This window comes from Saccostrea echinata, unplaced genomic scaffold (assembly GCF_033153115.1).
Source record: "Saccostrea echinata isolate AGI-Se365-2 ecotype Australia unplaced genomic scaffold, CSIRO_AGI_Sech_v1 ptg000014l, whole genome shotgun sequence".
NCBI classification, from domain to species: Eukaryota; Metazoa; Mollusca; class Bivalvia; order Ostreida; family Ostreidae; genus Saccostrea; species Saccostrea echinata.
Window position 1 is genome coordinate 10,070,935 of NW_026889763.1, and position 26,352 is coordinate 10,097,286.

The following is a 26,352-nucleotide window of genomic DNA, read 5'->3' on the forward strand; positions in this document are numbered from 1 at the left end:
AATAATCTTTATGTCAATCTTTTATAAAGCTTTACAGACAAATATACGACTTTGAGCATGCTTTGCTCATTTAAACCAGATATCCCTTTTACTTTTGTTTCTATAGTTAACATTCTTTCTTGTATCCACATTCAATGAAATAACCTGTTAATTAAATTATATATATGAGTTTCTTGATTACTACATTACTTGATTAATACAGTTAAGTACAAAGGAAAAATGTCCACATGTGTTAAACATATGTTTGGTTTCACATGTGTTCAACATGTGTTTTATACATGTAATACATGTGTGTAAATATACACATGTAAAATATGTGTTTCATTTATATGTAAAACATATATAATATACATGTATAATACACCTGTGAGAAAATATATATGTTGAACACATGTTCTTCACCACATATGTATAACATATATTTTATATATGTTATACATGTGTGCAAAAATACAGATGAATTATACATGTTTGATTTATATGAAATATATGTGTATTCATGTACACATGTAATACACATGTTAAGTTATATCCATGTTTAATATATGTTGAATATCCCAGGTATATTAAGCAATTGATTTCTTTCTTTTTTTTTTTTTTTTTTTTTTTTTTTGGTTGTAATTTCTAAATAATTAAGATATTAATGCAAATTTCAAATGAACATATTCTAATGGAAAATAGAATACCAGCACTACTTTTTCTTTCTTTGAATGATTCTTCTTTTACATTATGAAAAGAAAATGAAAACACTTGTCAAAGTATATACACTTATATTTGACTTTCAATAATGTTATATATATGCTCCAGTGTTCATAAAGAATAAATTCAAAAAGTAATCAAGAACATAGCCTTTACAAATATGATTCACATATGTACTTTGAAACATCAAAACATTCAAATAAGAATAGGAAACATGATAGAAGCATGTCAAGACCCCAAAGGGAACAATCAGATCAAACACTCGGACTTAAATTTCTATTCACTCTTTTGATACAATCACTCCATATGAATAATTACCAGAATTCATATGGATTCTAATAATTCTGCTTTGTTATAAATATCAAAAGATAAGTTTCTCACAGAGATTCCAAAATATTATATGGAGTAATCACTATCCTTAAAAATACTATCGAGACTTTCAATTGTTGAAAATCAATAAACTTTCTTTAATGGTGGTAGACACATTGCATCACTCCAAGGGTGACATATTCCTAAGAGAATGGATTTTTTACACTTATATTTCACATCCAAAAATCCACTATTTCAAATATTAAGCTATATAAGTAAAAGACCAGGAAGAATATAAAACTTTCAAATAACGTTAAATAATATTTTGTAAAATAGATTTTTAAACATCTTGTAAAATCACAATTTGTGTTGTTTCAATGGACCTTTGAGTTTGATTACTGTTTGTTGCATTGATTTTACACAATATTGACAATCATTACAAAACTACAAAAACCATCTATTGTCTTATTTCCCCCAAAAAACTGAAAATATTGTAATTCCAACTTTGGGGTCACTTTAATACTTTACATGGAAAACCAAGCAAAGAGTTTCACAACCTGAATCTATTCAAAATGTAAAAGTTGAACTCTCTGTGTTTTACAAACATAGTGTTACTGATGTTGTCTTTTTTTTACAGGACACTGAACATCTTTGCAGTTGTGAAAAACCTCTTCCAACTGAATAATTTTACAGGGGTGCTTAAAAATATGTCCGTCCTTTAGCCGTAAAAGTGGACACCCTGTTTCTTCTGAACAGCCAACTTTCTCCAAAATCTGTATCTTAACAGCATATATTACTTCTGCACTTCTCTTCTTCACAACTAGTGCTTCTTTAAAAATTCCAACCATGGACTGTAAACATATTTACAAATTGTAATCAAGTTTTAATGTGCAAATGTTACATTTTATAGAAAGCATATTTCCAGTTCCTGAAAGGAAAATTTTGTGTTTGTCCTTGGTTGGATACACAGGAAGAGAATTTCAAGGTAAATGTAAATGATTTTTAAAAAACGATATTAAGCATAATTAATAGATAAGTTTATTATTATTATTATTGATCAGAATTGTACATCATAATCTGTATGATTTTTATGTGCAGATAGAAGTGAAGCAGTATATTTGTGACCAGAACGCACATAAATACAAAGTTATCTGTAGTTATGCATCACATAAATTCACGCAGCTTCGAAACCAGCTCAGAAAGATGGTATGTGAAATCTATGGTAGTGCATTTATTTGCCTGAATGTGTGTTTTTATATATAAAATAAAACACTCTCATAACAATTAAGTGAAAGTAATTAAGTATCAGGGACAGACAATAAATTCACAATATATTTTAAATCCACAGAGAATGATATTCACTTTGCTGTAACATCAACTCTTTTTATTGTGTTTAAATATGTGTGTTTTATTGTAAATAATACATGTATAATTGTGGTTGAAACATCAATAACTGTAACACGATTTATCGTAAATATTATGAAACAATTCCTCACCGTATCAATTTGCTTGATATTACAATTGGATTTTAAATAAATAAAAATCATATGGTGTAATTTTGTCAACTTTCAAGAAAAAAGACTTGCCTGCAGCAATGAGTTTTTATATTTTTTGACTGAGAAACTAAAAATTAATTTTCTGAGCCTTTTATATCTTTGATAAATTTGTACTTTTCATGTAGGTATAAAATATGCACTAAGGAATAATTTATTAACATAAAATGTTTTAAAATCATACTACTTGTAGGTGTTCCACTCCACAATGGACATTCGTGGACTATCCCTGGAAGGTCTGTGCAATTATTTGTACAGGCCTTTCACTCCACCTGGAGAAAGCCCAGTGGACCAGAAGAGGATGAGGTTGACTGTAGCAATTGTAAGTTTCAATAACAATAAAACTGATATTCTATGATAGAATTACCTATGTTTGCAGCATGGATGGGGTAATTGAAACAAGAGGCCCATGGGCCACATCGCTCACCTGAGCACATTGGCTGGGCAAAAGCACAAATCAGTTCAGTATTGAAAAGATTACCTGGGAGTCTGTGTGTGTGGGGGGGGGGGGGAGGGGGGCTTGAATTTTAAACTACCTGATGATGCTTCCCTGTCAATATAACAAATGGCTTTATTGTACTTGAGAAGATTTTTAAAAATTTTTCCCATATATTCCTTTGTAAAAATTTGATTCTCCATTGTGGCTCCTCCCTATCCCAGGGGTCATCATTTGAACTTGAATCTACACTACCTGAGGATGCTTCGATATCAATAAGACTAAACATAGCTTTCCTGTACTTGAGAAAAAAATATTTTTTCTATATGTTCTTATGTAAAACATTCGATCCCCCAATGGGCCCCATCCAACCCCTGGGGGTCATCATTTGAACAAAATTGAATCTACACTACCTGAGGATGCTTCCATATCAAAATGACTAATCATGGTTTGCAGTTCTTCAGAAGAAGATATTTCCCTATATATTTCTACTTAAGGCTTTGATCCTCCATTGTGGCCCCATCCTACCCACGGGGGTCATGATTTGAACAAAATAGAATCTACACTACCTGAGGATGCTTCCATATAAATATGATCAATCAGGGCTTTGCTGTTCCTGAGAAGAAGATTTTTAAAATTTTTCCTATACATTTCTATGTAAAACTTTGATCCTCCATTGTGGCCCCGCCCTACCCCCGGGGGTCATGATTTGAATAAATTTGAATCTACACTACCTGTGGATGTTTCCATATAAATATGAACAATCTGGGTTTTGCTGTTCCTGAGAAGATTTTTCCTATATATTTCTATGTACAACTTTGATAGTCCATTGCAGCCCTGCCCTACCCCCGGTGGTCATGATTTGAACAAACTTGAATCTACACTACCTGAGGACGCTTCCATATAAATATGACTCATCATGGCTTTGCTGTTCTTGAGAAGAAGATTTTTAAAGATTTTTCCTATATATTGTTTCTATATAAAACTTTGATCCTCCATTGTGGCCCCGCCCTACCCCCTGGGGTCATGATTTTAACAAACTTGAATCTACACTACCCGAAGATGCTTCCAAATAAATATTACTCATCATGACTTTGCTGTTCTTGAGAAGAAGATTTTTAAAGATTTTTCCTATATATTTCTATGTAAAACTTTAATCCTCCTTTGTGGCCCCGCCCTACCCCCGGGGGTTATGATTTGAACAAACTTGAATGTACACTACTTGAGGATGCTTCCACATGAGTTTCATCTTTCCTGGCCCTCTGGTTCTTGAGAAGATGATTTTTAAATGTTGCCATTATTTTTTCACTAATTCCTAATTATCTCCCCTTGAAAGAGGGTCTGGCCCTTCATTTGAACAAACTTGAATCCCCTTTTCCCAAGGATACTTTGTGGCAAGTTTGGTTGAAATTGGCCCAGTGGTTCTTGAGAAGAAGTTGAAAATGTGAAAAGTTTACAGACAGACAGACGGACGGACAGACGGACGCCGGACAAAATGTGATCAGAAAAGGTCACTTGAGCTTTCAGCTCAGGTGAGCTAAAAAGTAATTGTAATTGACTGTAATTAATTACATTTTTTGAAGGAATTGGAAGTAATTTGTAATTGAACATTTTTTCAATTACTTGTAATTTAATTAATTACACTGAAAAAATACCATGTAATTTCAATTACTTTTTCAATTACATTCAATTACTTTATTTGATACACATTTATGATATATTCATGATATATCATCACCACTACCTCCCCATTTTACTGGTTTATTTTGTTAAACATATCCTCTATGTTTATAAATATGAATTTTGAACCACCCTTCTTAGGTCTACTCAGCTATGAAACACACATTTATTATATTTCAATCTTTGTTGTTTGATCAATAATGAAGAAAAAGAAGGTGTGTGTCATTAATTAAGTTCTCTCTTGTTCGGAAGAGATAATTTCCCTCCAGATCACAGCTTTAAATTGCAATCAAAACAAATCAAACTCCTCTAAAGAGATATTCATACCATGATTTAGAAGACAAAGCCAATGGAGATAATTATTTCAATTTAAAATGCTCTGCTAGCTTTAGAAAAGAAAAACTTTTAATTTGATAATAATTTTAACATATAAACAGATTTTTATGAATGAATTTTCTATCTGTACAATTCTGATTTATGAAGTAAAATTGTTCAATGTAAATAGCAATTTAGGATGTTCAGGTTACCTTCAAAGGAAATATTCAATTTGAAGGGTTACAGTTGCGACTCATTTCACTCTATTAAAATTCTCATTTTTAATCAAATATCATAAGCCATGCAATTTGTGTACATGTAGGTTTTGTGTGGTGGAAACTGCATCAAACTGATCTTGGATAGTTCTTTAAAAGATTCTTTAATGTTTATAAATTAAACCACAATGATACACAATGCCTGTAGCATATTATTTCTTGTATTGTTTGTGCAGAGGCTGGGCTTATATACAATTAAATGATGTTCTGTATACTCATTGACAAGGATTATAAAAATTTTCAAAAAAATTAAAAAATGTAATTTGTAATTTAATTAATTACTTTTGCAAAGTAATTGTAATTTAATTAATTACATGTCTTAGAAAGCCTGTAATTTAATTGTGATTTAATTGAAGAAAAAGTCAAAGTAATTGTAATTTAATTAATTACTTTTTAAAGTAATTGAACCCATTCCTGGTTTGCAGGTATTGTCTTAGGTAGCACAATTTATATAATGTTGATCAATTTATAGTGAAGCCTGAATGTTAGGGGAAAATTACTTAAAAGTCATACTTTTACATTTCAGAGAGCATTTCTATTCAGTAAAAAATTGGAAGAATGCAGCAAGTTTTGGGTTGAATTTAAAGGTAAGGATGTATTAACTTTGAATAGTGATGGATATCACGTGACTAATGGCCAGTGTGGTCACGGTCTAATTTCGAGGAGGGTTTAAGTCAATTTGTGCTGGAAAGACAAATCTGTGATTCCCTTAACTTTGCAGAGGTGTTTATTTCTGCTTAAAGCACAGTTCTGTGGTAATTTTGAAGTTTTTGTGTGTGATTTGGGAGTTAAACATTTAAAGAAGTAATGCCATTTCAAAACAGAGAGGATGAGAACAGTTCACGCAGTAATCCTACCCTCTCGTCAGAAGTCAGTGGGGCGTCACTTTAGATGTCCGCTATCCACGATAGCCTTCGGACAATTACCGGTAAATTGGACAGTATAAACATTTTGCAACAATCTGTAAATAACATGAACAGAGATCTATGGGATGAAGATGGCCTAGACGATCGTATTAAATACATTGGCCAACAGCACGAGGATAATGTTGGAGAAATTGAAACTTTGAGATTGGAAAATAATTATTTGCGAAAAGAACTCGAGGTCTTAAAATCTATCGTAATCAATCTAGATAGAAGGGTCAGCCACCAGGAGAATGAAATAGTGGACCTTAGAGGTAGATCCATGAGGGACAATATCCTTGTGCATAATTTAGCTGAGGAAGAGCAGGAAGATCTAAGTACAAAAGTGAGTGAGCTGATCAAAGAGCATTTAAATTTGGATGTTAGCTTTATTAGGATTCACAGAAACGGTCAGAGATCAACGGGAAACTCAAGGCCTAGGTCAATTACGGGGAAATTATATAATTATAGTGACAAAGATCTTATTCTCCAAGCGATGCACCAAAAGAGGGAAGATGGCACCACTGACAACATGCCGTTTTATATCACACCGCAGACTCCTCTGCAAATTAATGAAAATAAAAAGAAACTGCAAGAGATGAATGCTAAGTATAGAGAGGAAAATGTGAAAACAAAGATTGTGGGGAACAAGCTCGTATTCCCGAATGGATCTGTGTATCGGGATAAGGTTCTACCACCAAGAGCCGAGGACCTCCTGATGCTCGACAGAGAAGAAATTGAGAAACTAGAAGAAGTTGAGGTTAATAAGAGTGATACGGTTACAGAGGATGGGAATGTCTTTACATCGTTGGTTGCAGAAATTCAAACCTATGCACAAGTTAGGAACTTGTACAAAAACGTCTTGCGCAATCCAGATTATGCTTGTGCTAATCATAAAATTTTAGTGTATAGGTTCAAAGATGCACAGGGGCGAGTTCACGATGGTTACTGTGACAACGGGGAGTATGGAGCCGGGCGTCGAATGCTGAAGGTACTTGTTAATGCGGAAGCATCAAATACGGCAATTATTATTTCGAGGAAAAATGGCAGGCATTTGGGACCCCGTCGCTTTGAAATTATGAGTGAACTTGTCAAAAAAGCGGTTAGACACACTTACTAAATATTTTACATTGAAAAAAAACAACAGTTAAATAGAAATCTTGTACAATATGTAAAAGTGAAATTTCTATTTTTCCATCCTTATCTCTTTTTTTTTTTCTTCTTTTAAGAATATTTTTTTTAGACTATTGCATTTATTAACTTTCCGGGAAAACATACGTTAACCATACATACTCATGTTTTACTCGGCAATATTCGTTTCCGATAGTAATTGTTTTGGGAATTACCATTGCTTTTTTGAGGTAAATACAGATTGACTTATTCCTTTTCTCCATTAGGAGATATGTTCAATCGGCTGGCGTTAGCTTTAGCCTTTTGTTTGTGTAAATATGCAACATTTTTTTTCTTTTTTGTATTCATCTCTTTCCTTCTCTTTCTTCACTACGGGCACTATTTTGATTCTTTGTTGATGTTCCTGTATGGATACGATTAAAGAAAACCATTTAAAAATACTCACAGTTAACTGCCAAGGTCTCGGAGATAAAAATGAAAGATTAGATGTTTTTAATACTCTAAGAAAAACACGGTGCCGGATAAATCTGCCACCTCCAAAGTGGCAAATTGGCACCCGCCAAACATTCAATTTTCGGCAAATTCAAAGATGTCATCCGATAGACCTTGATGTACAGACTTCATATCTACCTTTTGCAAGTGTGTATCTCACCTGTCAGGTGAGAGACTCACCTTTGAGTAAAAAAATCCCTTGGGAGAAAAAAATATCCTGTAGGAATAAAAAAAAAATCCTTAGGGATTTAGATGAAATCCTGCAGGATTCTGAAAAATCCTATTGGATTTTAGTCAAATCCTACAGGAATTAGTTTTCCCAGGGGAGATTTAACTTTCCTAAGGGAAATAATTTTCCCATGGGAACTAAAAATTTCCCTGCAGGAAAATAAAATCCTACAGGAGAAAATAATTTTCCTAAGGGATTTTATATTTCCCTTAGGAAATAAATATCCTATAGGAAAAATATTCCTATAGGAAATTTGAATTAAATCCTGTAGGATTTATCTTTAACTTATTATTACGTGATTTCAAGTAAATGCTTGGCCCTACTAGCTAAACAAAAAAAAGATGTGTTTGTGAAACACTGATGCACCCGTATTGCAGCTTATAGTGAGGGTTGAAGTTTCTCAAATGCAGGTCAAACTCCAAGGTCAAAATTGTTGGTATCCAACGGAAGATCTTCACACAAGGAATATATCTGTGAAATATGAAAGCCCTAGTACTAACTGTTCAAAAGTTATGACCAAGGTTCAAGTTTTTTTAAAAGTAGGTTGATCTCTAAGATCAAGGTCAAAAGGTCAAAATATTTATACCCTTTGAAGGGTCTTGCCACAAGGAATACTCGTATGAAAGCCCTAGCACCAACTATTCAAAAGTTATGAGCAATATTAAAATTCGAAAAATTTTGGTAAAAGTGGTTCAAACTCTAAGGTCAATGTCAGGAGGTCAAATATAATGGTACCCTAAGAAAAGTCTTGTCACAAGGAATACACCTGCAAAATATGAAAGCCATAGCCCCATCCACTCAAAATTTATGGGCAATGTAAAAGTTTTTTGGACATACACACAGACAGATGGATGGACAGGACAAAAAGTATATACATGTACCCCCAAATCTTCGATTATGGGGGCATAAAAAAGGGGATCATAGTTTGCCTAGTTAAAACTATGAAGTATTTATTTATGTTTAAGGGATATTTGAAAAAAAATCACAAGCAAAATTCATTTTTAGAGTTATCTATAGCAATATTCCTCCCTTGAATAGATATTTTTATATTAGTCTATGAGAATTAATTATGACAAGATATTCATGATAGCATGTTTCAATGCTTATTTTACGACTCTTAAAATAATAAAAATTATGTGCATAAGGAGGGGAAAAAGGAAGCTAACCATCCTACCTACTCCTGTTCACAATCATTGGATAGCGTTATTTTCGACATTAATTCATATTTAATCTTCTTTAATGCAAGTCAGGTAGTGCTGATCAATAGGAAATGATCTACTGACCAGTATCTGCAAAATGCGCTATGCCTTGTGGGGGATTCTAGTTAACTTTAATTCGTTCATGCATTTCTGTCCATATCCGTGCATGTTGCACGATACAATCTTTCATAGTTTATCCCCAACTGGCAAGGATCACTACCGTCTTTTACTTCTGGCCTTGTTGGTGTTGTTCTGTGACTGTGCTCATTCATCTTGTCTCATTCCGGATATACATAGGTAAAAGTCACATTAAAATAAGATTTTATCCGGAATAAATTCGCACTTTTTAAAAGAGTTGTGTCCCTTGGTCACAATCTTTGGATCAATGACAAGTTTCTTTTTGTTATTGTCGTTTGAACAAAAAAAATTTTTTTTTGTTAAAAATGCATCTTGTATATTTATAGACCAAGGAGAGGGCTAGTCATACATGGAAAAAAAAGAAAAAAAAAAAAAGACAGTAACCTTGCTTTCTTGGCAGTAAAAGGCCCACCCATGAACAACATCACTCAACTAAGCACTTTGACTTGCTGAAAGCAGAAATTAGTTGAGTATTGAAAACTTTTAATAAATAACCCCCTCCCCCTTTATAGAGACAGGGGAAGGGTTCATGATTTGAACAAACTTTAGTCTTCATAACAAGAGGATGCTTACCTAGAAATATGACTACCTATGACTTTGCTGTTCTTGAAAAGATTTTTTTTTGTTGTTGTAATTTTTCCTATTTAAAACTGTGGCCCCACCCTAGTCCTATGGGTCTAAATTTGAACAAATCTGATTTTACTTTCCATGAGAATGCTTGTATAACTGAACCTTTGTTGATCTAAAACAGACAAACTTGATATTCTTCCTGCATACCTGGGTCTCAGCTTTGTTGTTGAGATTTAAAAAAAAATCTTCCTATCTAAAACTTTGATTGCCCATTGTACCCCCCCCCCTTTCCCAATTTAAACAAACTAAAATCTGTACTATTTAAATTTTAATAAAACTTTCACATGCTTAGCTTTTCCGGTGTACTGTTTATCTGTAAGAGAATCTTATTTTAAAAGATGACCTTAAATTTTCATCAATTCATAATTATCTCCCCTTGAAACTGTGTCTGATCATTTGTTTAAACAAAATTAAAAAATACCATTCACCAAAGGTGCATTGTGGCAAGTTCTTTTGAAATTAACCCAATGCTTCTTTCAAAGTTGAAATTACGCAAGTTTACAAATGACAGGACCCTGACCCACTCCTGTAAGGAATGACACTTGAGCCTTCACCTCAGGTGAACTAAAAATCTTTTGACCCTTATATTTTACCAATCAAGAAAGTTTTGTATATAACTAGATAAGAACTGGTAACAGTATTTGATAATTTTTTATGGAAGTTTGAAGATCTTATATGCATTTTGTATAAGTTATGATCATCAAATTAATAATCCTTTATGTTTAGTTGCAGAATGCATGGGTTGTACTTGAAAGGATCCAAGAAGAATCCATTCAGACAGAATCTGTTGTAAGCATATATATATTTTTTAATTTAAGCTTTAACATATATTTTATCCTACTTGATGCTTAATGATTCAGGATAATTAGGATAGAAACATTTCAGACTGAATGTTGACAGAAACTTCAAAGGTTTTTATATATATTATATGGCATAAAATAGAAAACCTTGCAGATATTTGATCGAGTGAAATATGTAAGCGTATTAAAAACTCGCAAGGTCACTTTGTAATGAACTAATTATTAATGATAAGATAATAATGGTGATAATGATAATATTATAGATCACAATTAAATCAAGACAAAAAGGAAGACAATTTATAGAAGAAATTCCATTGTGTTTTCTATGTTTCAGGTCACATTTAGTAAAGGGGATGAAGTGGAGGCCTTCTACTCTCCTGAGAAAACATGGTACAGGGCAAAGGTTTTGGGGAAAAGGAAGAACCCAGAAGGTATCTTTTATTAATAATTTCTAAAAAAAAAAGAAAAAAAAAAAAGTATGTCATAACTACTTGGCAAACCCTTTTTCTATCTGTAGCTGACATAGTCTTAAACAAAATGCACTGACTTGTACTATCGGTTAAACATTTATACAGTTAAAGCATACAATACTAGATAAAGTTATTTAAAAACTCAACTTTCAACTTTCATTTGTTTGGTGGTTACTCATGCAATAATTTTTTTATTGAAATAAATTCTTCAATTTGTACAATATAGGTACTCTTCTATAAATCTCTGTAATTACTAGATATACCTCTCTTACTTGGACCAAGTCTAACCTTTCTAAATTATAAAATATTAATCTATTCCACAGGTTACAGAGTGAAGTATGTGTGTGATAGCTATGTGGAAGTTGTAAAGCCTGCACATGTTAGGAACCTCCCAGCTTGATTATGTGAAAAGGATAGATGCCAATGGACTTTTTTTTTTTTTAGAATGACATGAAAGTGAATCAATAAATATAGATAAAATCATACCATTTTCATCTTTCATTTCAGTTTCAGTTAAAAGGGATTCTTTATATATGTCTGCTTGTTGCCAAAATCATTGGTGATTTATTGGCGTATATTTAGGGAAATTTGAAAATATTGCACTTACGTGTCTAAAAAGTATTATGATCATTACAAGGTTACATCCATTTTGAAACACAGAAAGATCAGAAAGTATGAAGTTTAAATATTTTGGTCAGAAAGACCAGGAACTATAAAGATTGAATATTTCATTAATAAATGCATTTTGTAGAAAACAAAGCTATAAGAAGTGTGAACAGCATAATAGAAAATATGATGAAGTTGTCTACCCCCCCCCCCCCCTTTCCATTTTTGCTGGTAAAAAGAATACTATAGGAAAAATAGCTACTATATGCCTTTGCCCCCTCAAAGACCTTTTTCTTGTCAAGGAAATTTGAACTTTTGTGTCTCCCGTAGCTAATATCATGAACTGATTACAGTTTTAATCCGGAAAAAGCAAGGTTGCAGAATAATCATCATTTACCGACCGAAACTTATTTCCTGTTATTACACCGTCAGACAAGCAATCTGAATGTCATTCTGAATTCATGATGATTTTAGTTAAAAATTTGGATTAGTAAAACACTCCTGCAATGAGAAACAGGTTTGAGGATGACAGGATGACAGATACAAGTGTATAATTCTAGTAGTCTAACGGAAATCGTATTCATAAAGTACCACAAGGTCAATATTAAGAAGCCCAAAAGGACAGTATTCAAAGTACAGTATGTGGCCATAAGCGACTCACAATTGCATTTTAACTTTATATTTTATTGAAAATATAATTTTTATAAATCAGATAATAATGATAGCTCAATTTCTATTTTTTTTTCCACTTAATCATCCAAAATTGCTTTCTTTTGTCTTAAAATGAAACACAATGAATGATAATGATTTATGAAATCATCAAGGAAAAATTTTTTACCTCCTCAATTTACTATGACTTCTTAATAAATTAAAATTTTGATTTTGCATTTGATTGATGATATAACTGAAAATGCTAAAGATAAAATTATTTTGACGTATAAAACAACTGCAAAGAAATCTACACTTTCAGAGTATTTAGCAATTAAGACACAATTAACATTGCAATGTATATATATTTTTTAAATTGCATATTTCAATTAAACAGATAGTGGAAAAATAAAATTATGTCTCGATTATGGCCAGGCACTGTTATAAAAATGAAAAACTGCAACATTAACAAAATTTTGGGATTAAGTTGCCTTGGACATAGAAAAATACGCATAATTTTGAAAATATCCTTTAGGATTTTTATTTCCCACAGGAAATTATTTTCTATTTAAAAAATTCCTACAGGATTTTTTTCTCCCTTAGGAGTACCTAAAAATCAGTTAAGTTTGGGTCAATTCCTATAGGAAAAATGTGTAAAGAACTTAAATCCTATAGGATTATAAAACTTCCCAAGGGAATATTTATTCCTGTAGGATTTTTGAGAGCTCCTGTAGGATTACAATTTCCTACAGGAAAAGTATAATTCCCTTGGGAAAAATAAATCCTGTAGGATTTGACAAAATTCCAATAGGATTTTTCAGAATCCTGCAGGATTTCATGTAAATCCCTAGGGATTTTTTTATTCCTACAGGATATTTTTTTCTCCCAAGGGATTTTTTAAATCAAAGGTGAGTCTCTCACCTGACAGGTGAGATACACACTTGCAAAAGGTAGATATGAAGTCTGTACATCAAGGTCTATCAGATGACATCTTTGAATTTGCTGAAAATTGAATGTTTGGCGGGTGCCAATTTGCCACTTTGGAGGTGGCAGATTTATCCGGCACAGTGTTGAAAAAAGAATTGTAATGTTTATTTTCTACAAGATACTCATTTTATAAGTGATGATGAAAAAATTATTCAAGCACAGTGGGGCTGTCAGGCTTTTTTTAGTTCTTTTAAGTCAAATTCACGTGGAGTAGCAATACTGTTTAATAATAACTGTGAAATAGATATTCACAGACACTTAAATGATGAAAATGGTAATTATTTAGTTATAGACTGTGCTATTGAGGGTGTACAATTTATATTAGTTAATATCTATGGACCTAATTCAGATACACCAGTTTTCTATTCTAATCTGATGAATGAGATAGAAAATTTATATACAAATCAGGAAATTATCATGGCAGGGGACTTTAATTTAGTTCTAGATAAAGAAATAGATTCCATGAACTATAAAAATTTAAATAATCCCAAAGCAAGATTGGAAGTTATGAATTTAATGGAAAAGTTAAATTTAAAAGATGTGTTTCGTGAAAACTATACACAAGTTAGACGCTATTTTTGTAGGAGAAAGACGCCTTTAAAACAGGCTAGACTTGATTTTTTTCTTATCTCTGAATCATTGGTCCCTTCTGCTACTTGTATTCAATATGAAAATAGTTACAGATCAGACCATTCCCCAGTTGTAATGTCCATAAAGATAAATAACTTTGTAAAAGGCAAAGGTTTTTGGAAGTTTAACAATTCCCTTTTAACAGATAAGGATTATTTAAAACTGATAAAGGAAAAAATAAATGAAGTGAAAACTCAGTATGCTTGCCCAGTATACAACATGGTCAATCTTAGTAGTATCAATAATGAATTCTTATTTTTTACTGTCAATGACCAGTTATTTTTAGATATTTTACTTATGGAAATTAGAGGAAAGACTATTTCTTATTCAACATATAAGAAAAAAAAGATGATCGAAAGAGAATTAAATTTAGAAAAAGAGATTCTATATTTAGAACAAAATCTGACGGAAAATTTACTCGCAACCCTTACAAAGAAGCAATCAGAACTTGAAGGTATACATAAGACTAGATTGAAGGGACAGGTTATTCGATCTCGAATGAAATGGATTGATGAAGGAGAAAAACCAACCAAATATTTTAGTCAGTTGGAATCTAGAAACTATATAAGTAAACAGATACCAAGAATAGAAAAAGAAAATGGTACTATTGTTTCTGAACAGTATGACATTTTGAATGAAACTAAATTATTCTATGAAAATCTATATAAAAAAAAGAGATATTTTAGAGAATGAAAATTATAGTGAAAAACTAGCAGAATATAAGGATATCCCAAAGTTATCCTTAGAGGAATCTCAAAGTACAGAGGGCCCTGTAACAAAAAAGGAGGTACTTAATTGTCTTAAACAAATGAAGAATGATAAAAGCCCAGGTCCAGATGGATTTACTTGTGAATTCTTTAAATTTTTTTGGATAGATATTGGCACATTTGTGACGCGTGCAATAAATGACTCGTACGTAAAACAAAGTTTCTCTGAATCCAACAAACTAGGTGTAATAACTTGTATTCCAAAAACTGGAAAACCACGACAATTTTTAAAAAACTGGCGTCCTATAAGTCTCTTGAATGTTGTATACAAATTAGCATCTGGATGTATTGCTGAAAGAATAAAAATTTTCTTAGATAAGTTAATACATGGAGACCAAACTGGGTTTATCAAAGGCAGATTTATTGGAGAAAATATTAGATTAATATACGATATCATGCATCAAGCTGAATTAAGAAAAATACCTGGTCTTCTAATGTTTATTGACTTTGAAAAAGCATTTGATACAATTTCATGGAATTTTATACACCAAACATTATGTTTTTTTAATTTTGGTATATCAATTAGAAATTGGATAAAATCTTTCTATAGCAATATCAAATCATGTTTTATTCAAAATGGGATTGTGTCCAAATATTTCTGTCCTGGGAGAGGTTGTAGACAAGGGGATCCTATTTCCCCTTACTTGTTTTTACTCTGTGCAGAGATATTAGGTATTTTGATTAGAAAAAATAAAGACATAAAAGGTATAACCATTGATGGTGAAGAGTATAAGTTATCACAATATGCAGATGACACTTCTGTTATTTCTGATGGTTCTCCAAGCTCATTAGATGGAATTACAAGAGTATTAGATTATTTTGCTGCAATTTCAGGATTAAAGATAAATTTTACAAAAACAAAACTGATCTGGATTGGAAGCAAGAAATTTTCAAAAGAAGTGTTTCATCACTCCAGATGGAAGTTTGATCCAAATAATACAACCTTCGATTTATTAGGGGTTCAGTTTTCTATTAATCTGGATGGAATGGTAGAAATGAATTATAAATTAAAAATAGAAAAGATTAAGAAAGCCATGATACAATGGAAAGCTAGAAAGCTCACTCCTCTTGGAAGATTGACTGTAATAAAAACATTATTAATTCCTAAACTAAACCATCTAATCCTAACATTACCAAATCCCAGTGAAGAAGTAATAAGTGCTTTTGAAAAAGACTTGTATAATTTCCTTTGGAATAAGAAGAATCATAAAATTAAGAAAAATGTTATAATTCAAGACTACAGATATGGTGGTCTAAAGATGATAGATTATAAAGAATTTGTTACATCATTGAAGGCAAGTTGGATAAGACGGGTAATACATTCCTTTTGAATGTATTACCCGTCACCATTGTGTTCCTTCTGTGATACTGATATTGAAACTATTGATCATCTTTTCGTTGATTGCTTCTGTGTTAAAGAACTTTGGTTGGAAATTGAAGAATGGATTTTGAATAAACTAAACCGGTTAGTTTGTTTCGATAAGAAATCAATCTTGTTTGGTAAATTTACAAACAGAGAACAATACAAGTTTGAAAATCTCCTTATTATGACTATCAAACAGTATATTTTTTCGAGTAAGTTCAAAAATCCAATAAAATTAAGCATTGAGGAATTAAAACATGTAATTACTGACAGAATTAGAGTTGAAAAGTTTTTACTGTTAAAAAACTGTAAATTTGAGGAATTTACAAGACACTGGCAGGAAATTGTTGAAAAATTGTAAGGATTCAAAAATCAATTTTTATTAATTTTTTGAAGGTTCAGTGCCCCTCCTTTCTCATCCCTCTTTCCTCTCCATCTTCCCCCTTCTTCTTTTCTATCTTTTCTTAATCCTCCCAAAAATAAAATTCTTTCACACATTTTTTTTTCTTAATATAACTGTGACTGTTTGTATTTATAATTTGTGTGATTGAAGAATAAAAAAAAAAAAAAAAAAAAAAAAACTTTGAATAGTGAACATGGTGAACAAATGTTTTGCTGTAACAACTGTGAAAATTAATAGTTGAACTATGACATGACACTGCTAGAAATGATTAGCTGGCAGACCTAAGATGAAAACTCAAATGAGCTTTTCTGATCAAAATTTGTCATGATTTATGTTATGAACTTTTCACTTTTAAGATTTCTTTCATAAAACACGGGACAAATTTCAACCAAACTTTGGACAAAGCATCCTTGTTTCAAATTAATGGCCACACCCTCTTCCAAGGGGAGATAATCAACAACTAAAAAAAAGATTCTGGCATCTTTTAAAATTCTTCTTCTAGAGAACTGCTGGTCTAAAAAGGTGAAACATATTTTTAATCATAATTAGGAATACAAATATGGAAGCAAGTCAGCTCCAACATATCAAAGTTAAAGGCAAGATTAAAGTTTTTGCGGACAAACAGATTGACAGATGGACAGGGCAAAAACTATATACCCCTGAATCTTCAATTACAGGGCATATTTTTGAATATTATACTTTCATGTAAATTAGTTGAATCTGATTCGTCGAGAAACATTTGTTAAAAAACACTTTTACCCACTGAATAATAAAGCCAAGCCCTCCAGCGTAGCAACAGTCAACATTTCTTGACGACGGGTGATATTCCAAAAAATAGCGACTGCGCAGAATTTATGCGCGCAAGGTTCACTGTTATATGTATTGTATGAAACATTAAGTTTAATATAATAAATATTACATGTAGTTGAGTGTAACATTGAAAATTTTCACCCCAAGAAAACCATTTTTCTTGGGGTGAAAATTTTTCAATGTTACACTCAACTACGTGCAATATTTATATATGATGATCGAAGAACAGCAGGGCTATAGTAAATCAGATGATCATAATGTGGATTCTGAGCCTCTTGTTAAACACTCGAGATCACAAAATTTCACTAAATTTAGGGAATTCCTAAGTATTCCATTTTGTTACTTATTGTTACCGTTCATGGTGATTTAATAGTTGCAAACTGAGTTAACTGGCAACACACATTTTTTTACCTTTGCTGGTGAAACATTAGTGTTTGCAACTGGCAAATCATAATGAAAGTTCATATAATATTTAATTAAATTGATGATAACATGGATAAGGCCTGGAAAGGTTGAACACCTGATGCATCCTCATGAACATTTTCATTTCTTTTTTTCAGATTTCTATGATGCAATCGGAAGAGATGAAAGACCCAACATATGGGAACTCCTCCAAGAGAAGGAGGAGAGAAGAATTAGGCGATATCGAGAGGTAAGTCACCTTGATTAAGAACTTGATCCTGACATTTTAAATACAATAAGTTTAAACACAGTCTGATTAAAACCAGCCCCCCTTCTCCTTTCACTCGTCAGGGTCTGACAGGCATCGCAAGGAGGTCATCTTCACACGACCTTTACATCTGACCAATCGGAGGAGAGCTTTCTCTTTTTCGTAAAGTCTTTTGGAACTCTTCAATAGGAGATAAAATAGTTGATTCAGAATATGGCGACACCCATTGTCCGCTGGGTGACACCACAGAAAATATACTTCATTGACAATTTTTGTATTATTTGTTGGTTTCGTTTTGTACAAACTGTCAAAAACAGTGATGGAACTGAAAGATGTCTTAAGTTCTCTAACAAGAAGTTGAAGTTAACAGCAGATCGTATACGATTGGTCGAGACATGCATCGGGGAGCAAATTAAGAAGGATGCTCACGATCGAGGCATATGTATATCATGTTTCCGATCGGCCGAACGTATAGAAATATTAAAGAAAGATGTCGAGAGGTAGGTTATTCTTCAGTTATTCATGTGATTAAAGCGAAAACAGTTTATTGTCATAGTCATGAATACTATATTGATCTTACTGTATACAGGTCCAGTCCAAAGACTATTTCTACCTACGTAGCTATATTAACTACCTGGGTATTTAAACCTACTTCTACCTACTTTTATCTGTCTTTGAAAGTAAAATTAAATAATAGTTACAGCGCATCTTTAAAACAGGTTAAACTTATTGTTTATCATCTTGGGCACTTGCACAGAAAAATTCAACGTGTTTATTTAAAAAATTTCTTGAGGGTGGAGATTGGAGAGGAACTAAAAATCATCCAAAAAACATTTTTTGTTTAGGACTGCTTGAAGGTAAGCTGAAAAATTGATACAGGTTTGTAATTTTAGAATTAGTTTTGATCTTTTGCTGCCCTGAGTGAGAAAATGAAACTGGATGTTGTATTTCTGCAAAATTGATAAGTTAGAAAGTAATAATGTTTTCCCAATTCTTTTATTCTATTAATCATTATTGTCATCCTGTACAATATTGATTTCTTATATAATACTATACATTCCATTGTGCAGAAATCTTTCTTATGAAACAATTTATTACTTTATTTTAGTCTAATTGATCATAAAGGTTTAATTTACATACAGATTTATCATAATAGCACATTTTAACAGCAAAATAAAATTCTCAAAAATCAGCTCATATTGCTTTAAACAATAAACATTTCATACACATGATTCCTTCAAATCACATGCCCAAAAAAGCCATCCTCTTTAAGTTTTAGCTATTTTGGTCTTATACAAAAAAGTGATTTTTTTGGTATATTTATTCCTTTAGCCGTAAAGCAAAGATGGTTCAGAGCTACACAAATACAAGCAGTCATATTTCTCTATTGGTCCCATCTCCTAGCAGGATTTCAATGATTAAGAAGAGACTCATCAACAGTCCAATCAGTGTGAAACCTGTGAAAATGCAGTGTGCACGTGCACCACTTGGAACATTGCATGTGCATTCACCTGTGAAACTTAAGTCATTTGGAGAGGTCATAAATTTTGGAGGTAATCAAGCTGTAAATTAGATTGTTGACCAAAGATAAATGTCCTCAATTTCTATCTGTATTCACAGGGGAAGGTAACATTTGTTAAGCTGAGTAGGATGTTGGAACTTTTATTATACTTTGGGCTGAAAAATTAAATACTTTCTTTATATAGTAAATATGTATTACTTTTTGATCTAAACATACACTCACAAAATCAATTGTAGTCTACATACATGAATCCTAGTTACTATTTCCAAATATGTATTAAATAAATCAAATGATATGAAGAATGGAACTTACCGGTATCAGATTTAATGATAAGACTTCATACATACATAAGACTTCATTCACTACATACCTACTTTATACAGAAGAAGAATGAACAAAAACAAAAAGATATTGAACAAGTTTAAGTTTTAAAATACATTTATACTTGTATGTAGGATTACTATAGTATTACATGTATTAATACTTATAACAGGGTTCATATAATATTATTTTAGGTGATTAATTTTCATAATGTGTATATCCATAACACTTTGTGCAGAATATTCCACAAAACATTGCTCCAAAGCAGCAACCAACCAAAAGGACACTCTTTCCATCCAGTATTGAAAAAACAGGAAATATCCCGGTAAATGCCTTGTTTTATTTATTTGCCCATTTGGATTTATAATAAAAATGTTGTTGACTGAAGATCACAAGAACAATCATGATGGTGATTAAGACTTGTGTAAAATTTCCTCAGAATGAAAGTGATGAAAATGTTAAAGAACAAGAGCAGACCAAGAGAAATACTTTGGGAAAGGAAAACATGGAAGAATGCTATGAAAATAAAATTGAGGTATGTAAAGGCCTGAACGAATAAAGAGAAAAACAATGAAAAAATTAAAATAGATGTAAAGTACTGTTTCGGAATGGTGGCATGTAATATAACTACAAGGCGACACGTTTCCATTAACTCTGAGGTTTTAAACAGGATTTGTGTGTTATCATGGATATGTAAACTTTCAAATAATATTGGTCAAGTAAATTTTTTTAGGATAACCTTTGTAAAATATTTTCTTATTGTCTTCTTCCCAAAATCATTAACAATAATTTTTCTTACTCACAGATTTCAATATTTTACAAGAGTGGAAAAAAGTCGCGTTTTGTTGCTGATCCTAATCTCAAAACCATGTGCAAAGCTATTTTCACGGAAAAAGGTGCAACCAAAACCATACTAAATATTCTCAAGTTGACAAATCCTGATGAAATAATTGAAATAGCAGCCTCTTTAGTGGCAGATGAATGTAGAAAACTCTGCAAAAGGTTCTCGGGCAGCATTCTTCAAGACCGCAGCTTTGAAGGGATATTTCAGTTTTCTTGGGAGCAACTTGAAAATGAACTGCAACTAAGAGCTCCAAAACTACTTTATATTGTTTCACATGCTGTCACAGACAAGCCATCTACTCAAACATACAGAAGCCGTACTCAGATGCTATACACAATTGCAAGTGCATTGCATGCCCGGAATAGAGAAATGACGGTTCTTCAGTACTTGACAGGTTTCATTTTAATGAATGGGGGATGTACTCAAAGGGTAATTAATTTCTCTACAGTTTTGTTGTTGCATTCAATTTTCTGAAAGTTTTATTAAGGTATCTGATGACAGATTATCTACGTATTAAAATGAAATTGCCAATTCACCAATTACAGTAAGTTCAGTAGTTGAAACAAAGTTTGTCATAATAGCCATTCTCCAGCATTTGCTTGATTTTACTACTGTCTTCACTTCTTCATCCATATTTTGGTATTGATAAGAGTGATGAAGAATAACTGCAACAGTCTTTACCATCTCGTCCAACTCGACCACATTCTTGGAGCAAGTCCACCAGGGTTGGTGGGGGTCCATACGAAACAACACTATGACATTCCACAACATCCACACCCATTCCCGAGGCACTTGTCGCGACAACAACTCTCAACATGAAATCTTCTTTTTGAGTCAGTTGACGAATTACTCTTAGTTTTGTCTCGTTAGTTGTCTCTGAATGGAACATTTCTATGTGTCTTGACAGTTCTGGAACCTCAGAAATTATGTAATTGTAAATGAGAGAAACATCCTTTATGGAATTACAATACACAAGTGTCCTTGGAAATTTCTCTTTGTATTTCAAAAGTCCTTCAACCAGCCAAAACATTGATGACTCCACATTGTGTTCAATTTTTTTTTAAATATGTACTTAATATTTGCTTTATTTAGAGACACAGAAACAAAGTTAGGACATTCTGTCATGTTCAACACTTTCAAAATCTTCTTCAACATTTTTTGTGTACAAGTTGCACTTAATGCCAACATAGCTGCTGTCGGGAACAAGGATCTGAGTTCACCTATATGTCTGAACCACCTTCTAAAGGATTCCTCTTCTTTTTTGTCAACTGCACCCCTGATACATAAAATATGTAATATATATATATATATATATATATATATATATATATATATATATATATATATAAAGAAAAAGTCTGAGCCAAAACTCACTAGTAATACCCCCGCTGTAATGTGACTGAATAGTCACTAATAGTAAGTGAGAAAACTGAGACGAAAATTTATTATATGCATGGTACGGACAGTCATGCACAGATATTAAAAAAGGAAGTTGACATCTGATTCATGGAAAAATGTATCCCACCATATGGCATGCCTTTACAAAAAAAACTGTTCTGAAATTTCAAGCATCGATGAGTACTTGCTGAGAAAACTGTGATGAAAAACTTGTTACGGACAGACACACAAACAGACAGACACACAAGGTAAAACAGTATACCCCCTTCTCCTTCAGAGCATAGATATAATTATAGAGAATTAAAATGCTTAGTTTAAATTGGGCATGTGCCCCGGTGCATGGGCACTATTACTTTAATTTGTAATACCGGTATACTAGTATCGGTACTTGTATATAAATATTATCAGTAAGGGGCTTGTCACTTATTCATAGAAGGAGCAACATAAAATTAAATACTTATTCACCATTTACTTGTAATAAATATGGTTAACATTTCACTCAATCAGTATTTGTATAATTTCTTAATTAAGAACACTCTATTAAAAACTTTGTTTTTCTTTTATATCATATTACTTACCATGTAGCAATGGTGTGAAATTCATCTATGACTATGACTTTCACATTCAAAGATTGTATAGCCTCTCTGCATGTTTCGCTTCCGACTAAGAGTTCTGGGGATGCAAATACCACATCAATGTTGTGTGCTTTCAGATCAAAGTCAGCTTTGCTACCTGCAAAATTGAAAATTCAGCATTCTCATTTTCCAAATTCTGTTAGGCCAAAAAAAAAACAGTCTTGTTTCCTGCTACCTGACCGACCCTATTTTTTTTTGCACCCGACCCTAAAGTTTTTTTTCAGTGTAGGAAAAAAAAAATTGGGAATTTCATGTTCCAAAACTGAAAAAAAATATATACTCAAGTGGTATTTCATGAAATTGTATGTTTTAAATATGGACTTTCGTAAAATACCACTTGAGTTGTGCATCAAAAGACATGAAATTTAATTTTTAAAAATAATATTGACCTATGAGATATTTAATTTGGTTTTGTATTAATTCATATCCAAAAAATGCAGTTGGAAAATATATATATATATATATATATATATATATATATATATATATATATATATATATATATATATATATATATATAATTATCCTACCTACCTACCCTATTTTTTTTTCAGGCTGGTAGCAGGAAACAAGACTATTATTTATTTTTTTTTTTGGCTTTACTATATATATAAATAAATGTAGTGTACAAAACATGTTTGAACATAAATATTATATGTATATTTAACTCTGCAACATGGCAAGGTTTTACGCGTTTGGATTTCAATGTTATACAAAATACAGGCGTTTCCATGTGACGTGTCAAACAGTAATAGAAAAAACTACAGTGGCCGGGAAAGGTTATGTGTACGTTCTGTAAATGTATTTTTTAAAATTTACATCAATATCAGCATGTCATTGTTTTCGACAGTATCATGATGGGTAATATGACTTATTTTCAACTGTAAATAACAGCTGAATGTCGATGGACATGCTATGTTCTGTAGCAGGTCAATCTGGATCCCAAGCATAGATGTCGGGTGGTTTTAAATGACTCACCTATATATTCAGCGGATACAAACTGAGTCTTCTATATCCGCTGCACCTGATCCTCCATAAGAGCAATGAGGGGACAACACACCAAAACGACAGCTTTCTCGTCCCGTAATTGGTGATATATAGGTGCAAAGATTTGGTATGGTAGTGATTTTCCGTATCCAGTTGGCAAAACAGCCACGCAATCTTCGCCTCTAAGAAGATAATCTAATAACTGACGCTGTTCTTTTTTCAGTTCCTTAATATTAAACTTGGAGAGAACGCTTCCGATAATGTTTTCAATATCTCCGCACGTGGCCATGCTTGTGTTCTTGTTTACCTCCAATTTTTAAGAGCTATACCCGCTCGTAAAACAGATAAAAGCACTTTTATGATTGGTTGATATTTTTTGATCGCATGCAAATGTAGAGGTCGTGTGAAGATGACCTCCTTGCGATGCCTGTCAGACCCTGACGAGTGAAAGGAGAAGGGGGGCTGGTTTTAATCAGACTGGTTTAAACAAAGATTTAAAAAAGACTCAAAAGATCTATTTTTCTAAATTATTAAGTTATTCACTTTTTTAAATTGTAGGAGCAGGATAGAGAGAAATGAAATTATAATTTGGTACATGAAATAAAGAACTTGAAACCAATATATGTATTTTGTTATTGTAATATAATCCATTCAAGGAAAATAATTAAAGATGGACTGCATGAGCAGAGCTGACCCTGTAATACACTGATGTGTCATTGTATTCTGTTCAACAAGGAACCAACCAAGATGTAGACCTTCTAATTCAGCTAACAGTTACTGCAGACAAATTATTCAATCACCATGCATGATTAAATTAACTGTATTGAAAGACAAGAAAAAAGTAAAAATGATTATAAGGACAACAGTAATATTATACATGTGTAATTCACATATAAAGTAAAACGTGTATATTACACATGTTCAACACATGTTTTATATGTATAAATATACCATGTGTTTATTTTCACATATGTTATACATATGTTGAACATGTGTAAAAATAAACACCCTATACATGTGTGCTCTTTTTATGTGTTTTACATGTGTAAAAACATATGTTGAACACATGTTTAACATATGTTTAACACATGTTGACATTTTTCCTGTGTAAAGGGGAGTAAATCTCATTTGCTTCACATTACAATTTTGAACTCTATTTCCTACATGCCAAGGAGCAGAGGAAAGGCACATTTAAATTTATACATTTACATTCATATTATTGTATTTTGTTTGTTTGCTTAATACTCATGGACAGAGGTAAAGACCTTCCTAAGATTTTTATTATATTCATTAGAGCCCCGCCCTAACACCAGATCTAGAACCGCTGACCCAGGAGCCATGAAAATCGCTATTTAAGAAGAGGCACCCTTGGTCATAATAATTATGCATTAAGTTTGTTTTCTAAATACCCAGGAGCAGAGGAGATTTCTTAATAAATAATGCATTTTCAACAGAGCCCCGCCCTAGCACTTGAACCCCTGGTCATGACCTTGGGGCCATGAATTTCACTATTTTGGTAGATGACTCAATGTTTATTACAATCATGCCAATAGTTTGACTTCTTGATGTTTAGAGTTTTAAAGATTGCATTAATTTTGATGGATTGAGTCCCACCCCTCAGCCCCCGGGGTGGGGGTCAGAGGCCATTTCATAATTTTCATAATACCCCTTACCCATAGATGCTATATTCCAAAATTGGTTAAAATGGTTCAGCGTTTCCAAAGAAGAAGCTGAAAATATTCAAAAGTTTACAACCGACGAAAGATGACGGACAAAAACAAATAGGAATAGCAAATAGCAATAGGTCACCCGAATGTCTCAGGTGACCTAAAATGGATCTGTTGAGTTTACTTCTCATTGGTCATTTGAAAAGTATTTTGTATAAAAACATTGTACACAGAAGTACTCCGAAACTGATATTTTAAAGATGCTTGAGTTTCTGACTGACAATATCAACAAGTCAATCAACGTTTTTCATACAGATTGTTAGGCCATTGTTTTCACACTGAACTTTCTACGGATTTTTTTTGTTTGCCTTCCTTATCATACCACACGGCGGTTGTGACCGGTCGATAGAGGATGCTTACTCCTCCTTTGCACCTGATCCTACCTCTGATGTTTTTAGAGGTCCGTGTTTGCGCTGCTCCAAATTTGTATTGTTTCACTAGTCTTTTGAACTTGATTACCATTTATTATATTCTCCATATTTCATTCAGCACTGATGAAGGGATTGATGTCATCAACAAGGATAAAAACATGATTTTCTGCAATTTACCATCACCCGTCGTTTTGGAATCTGCATAATTTTTTACTAGTGTAAACGCTACACACCATGTTCATAAGTCTTGGACTGTGTAAGTAAATTTTTTTTGAGCAAAATCCGTCAGCAGGGGTTTTTCTTAATGACCCGACTCTATTTTTGTCTTTTCCTGATTATCTCCCCCTTGTAAGGAGCTTGGCCCTTCATATTTTAACAATTTTAATTCTCCTTCACCCAAGGATG

At 32.4% G+C, this 26,352-nt stretch overlaps 1 protein-coding gene and 1 long non-coding RNA gene across 2 annotated transcripts; both read left to right on the forward strand.

Annotated features, from left to right (window-relative positions):
• The first annotated feature begins 1,099 nt into the window (after nucleotides 1-1,099).
• Nucleotides 1,100-24,428, forward strand: LOC133186468 (uncharacterized). The gene is made up of 8 exons (XM_061321709.1): nucleotides 1,100-1,104; nucleotides 1,646-1,703; nucleotides 1,919-1,993; nucleotides 2,107-2,214; nucleotides 2,755-2,883; nucleotides 5,794-5,854; nucleotides 18,033-18,124; nucleotides 24,408-24,428. The coding sequence occupies exons 1-8, from the start codon at nucleotides 1,100-1,102 to the stop codon at nucleotides 24,426-24,428; spliced, it is 549 nt and encodes a 182-aa protein (XP_061177693.1).
• Nucleotides 10,730-11,703, forward strand: LOC133187210 (uncharacterized). The gene is made up of 3 exons (XR_009721145.1): nucleotides 10,730-10,777; nucleotides 11,123-11,219; nucleotides 11,582-11,703. It is a non-coding gene; the product is annotated as an uncharacterized LOC133187210 (long non-coding RNA).
• Nucleotides 24,429-26,352: the final 1,924 nt, after the last annotated feature.

Coding starts and splice junctions, on each gene's coding strand:
- LOC133186468 (XM_061321709.1), top strand. Junction 2,884..5,793: donor TGAGGTTGACTGTAGCAATT/GTAAGTTTCAAT, acceptor TTTACATTTCAG/AGAGCATTTCTATTCAGTAA. Junction 5,855..18,032: donor GTTTTGGGTTGAATTTAAAG/GTAAGGATGTAT, acceptor TCTTTTTTTCAG/ATTTCTATGATGCAATCGGA.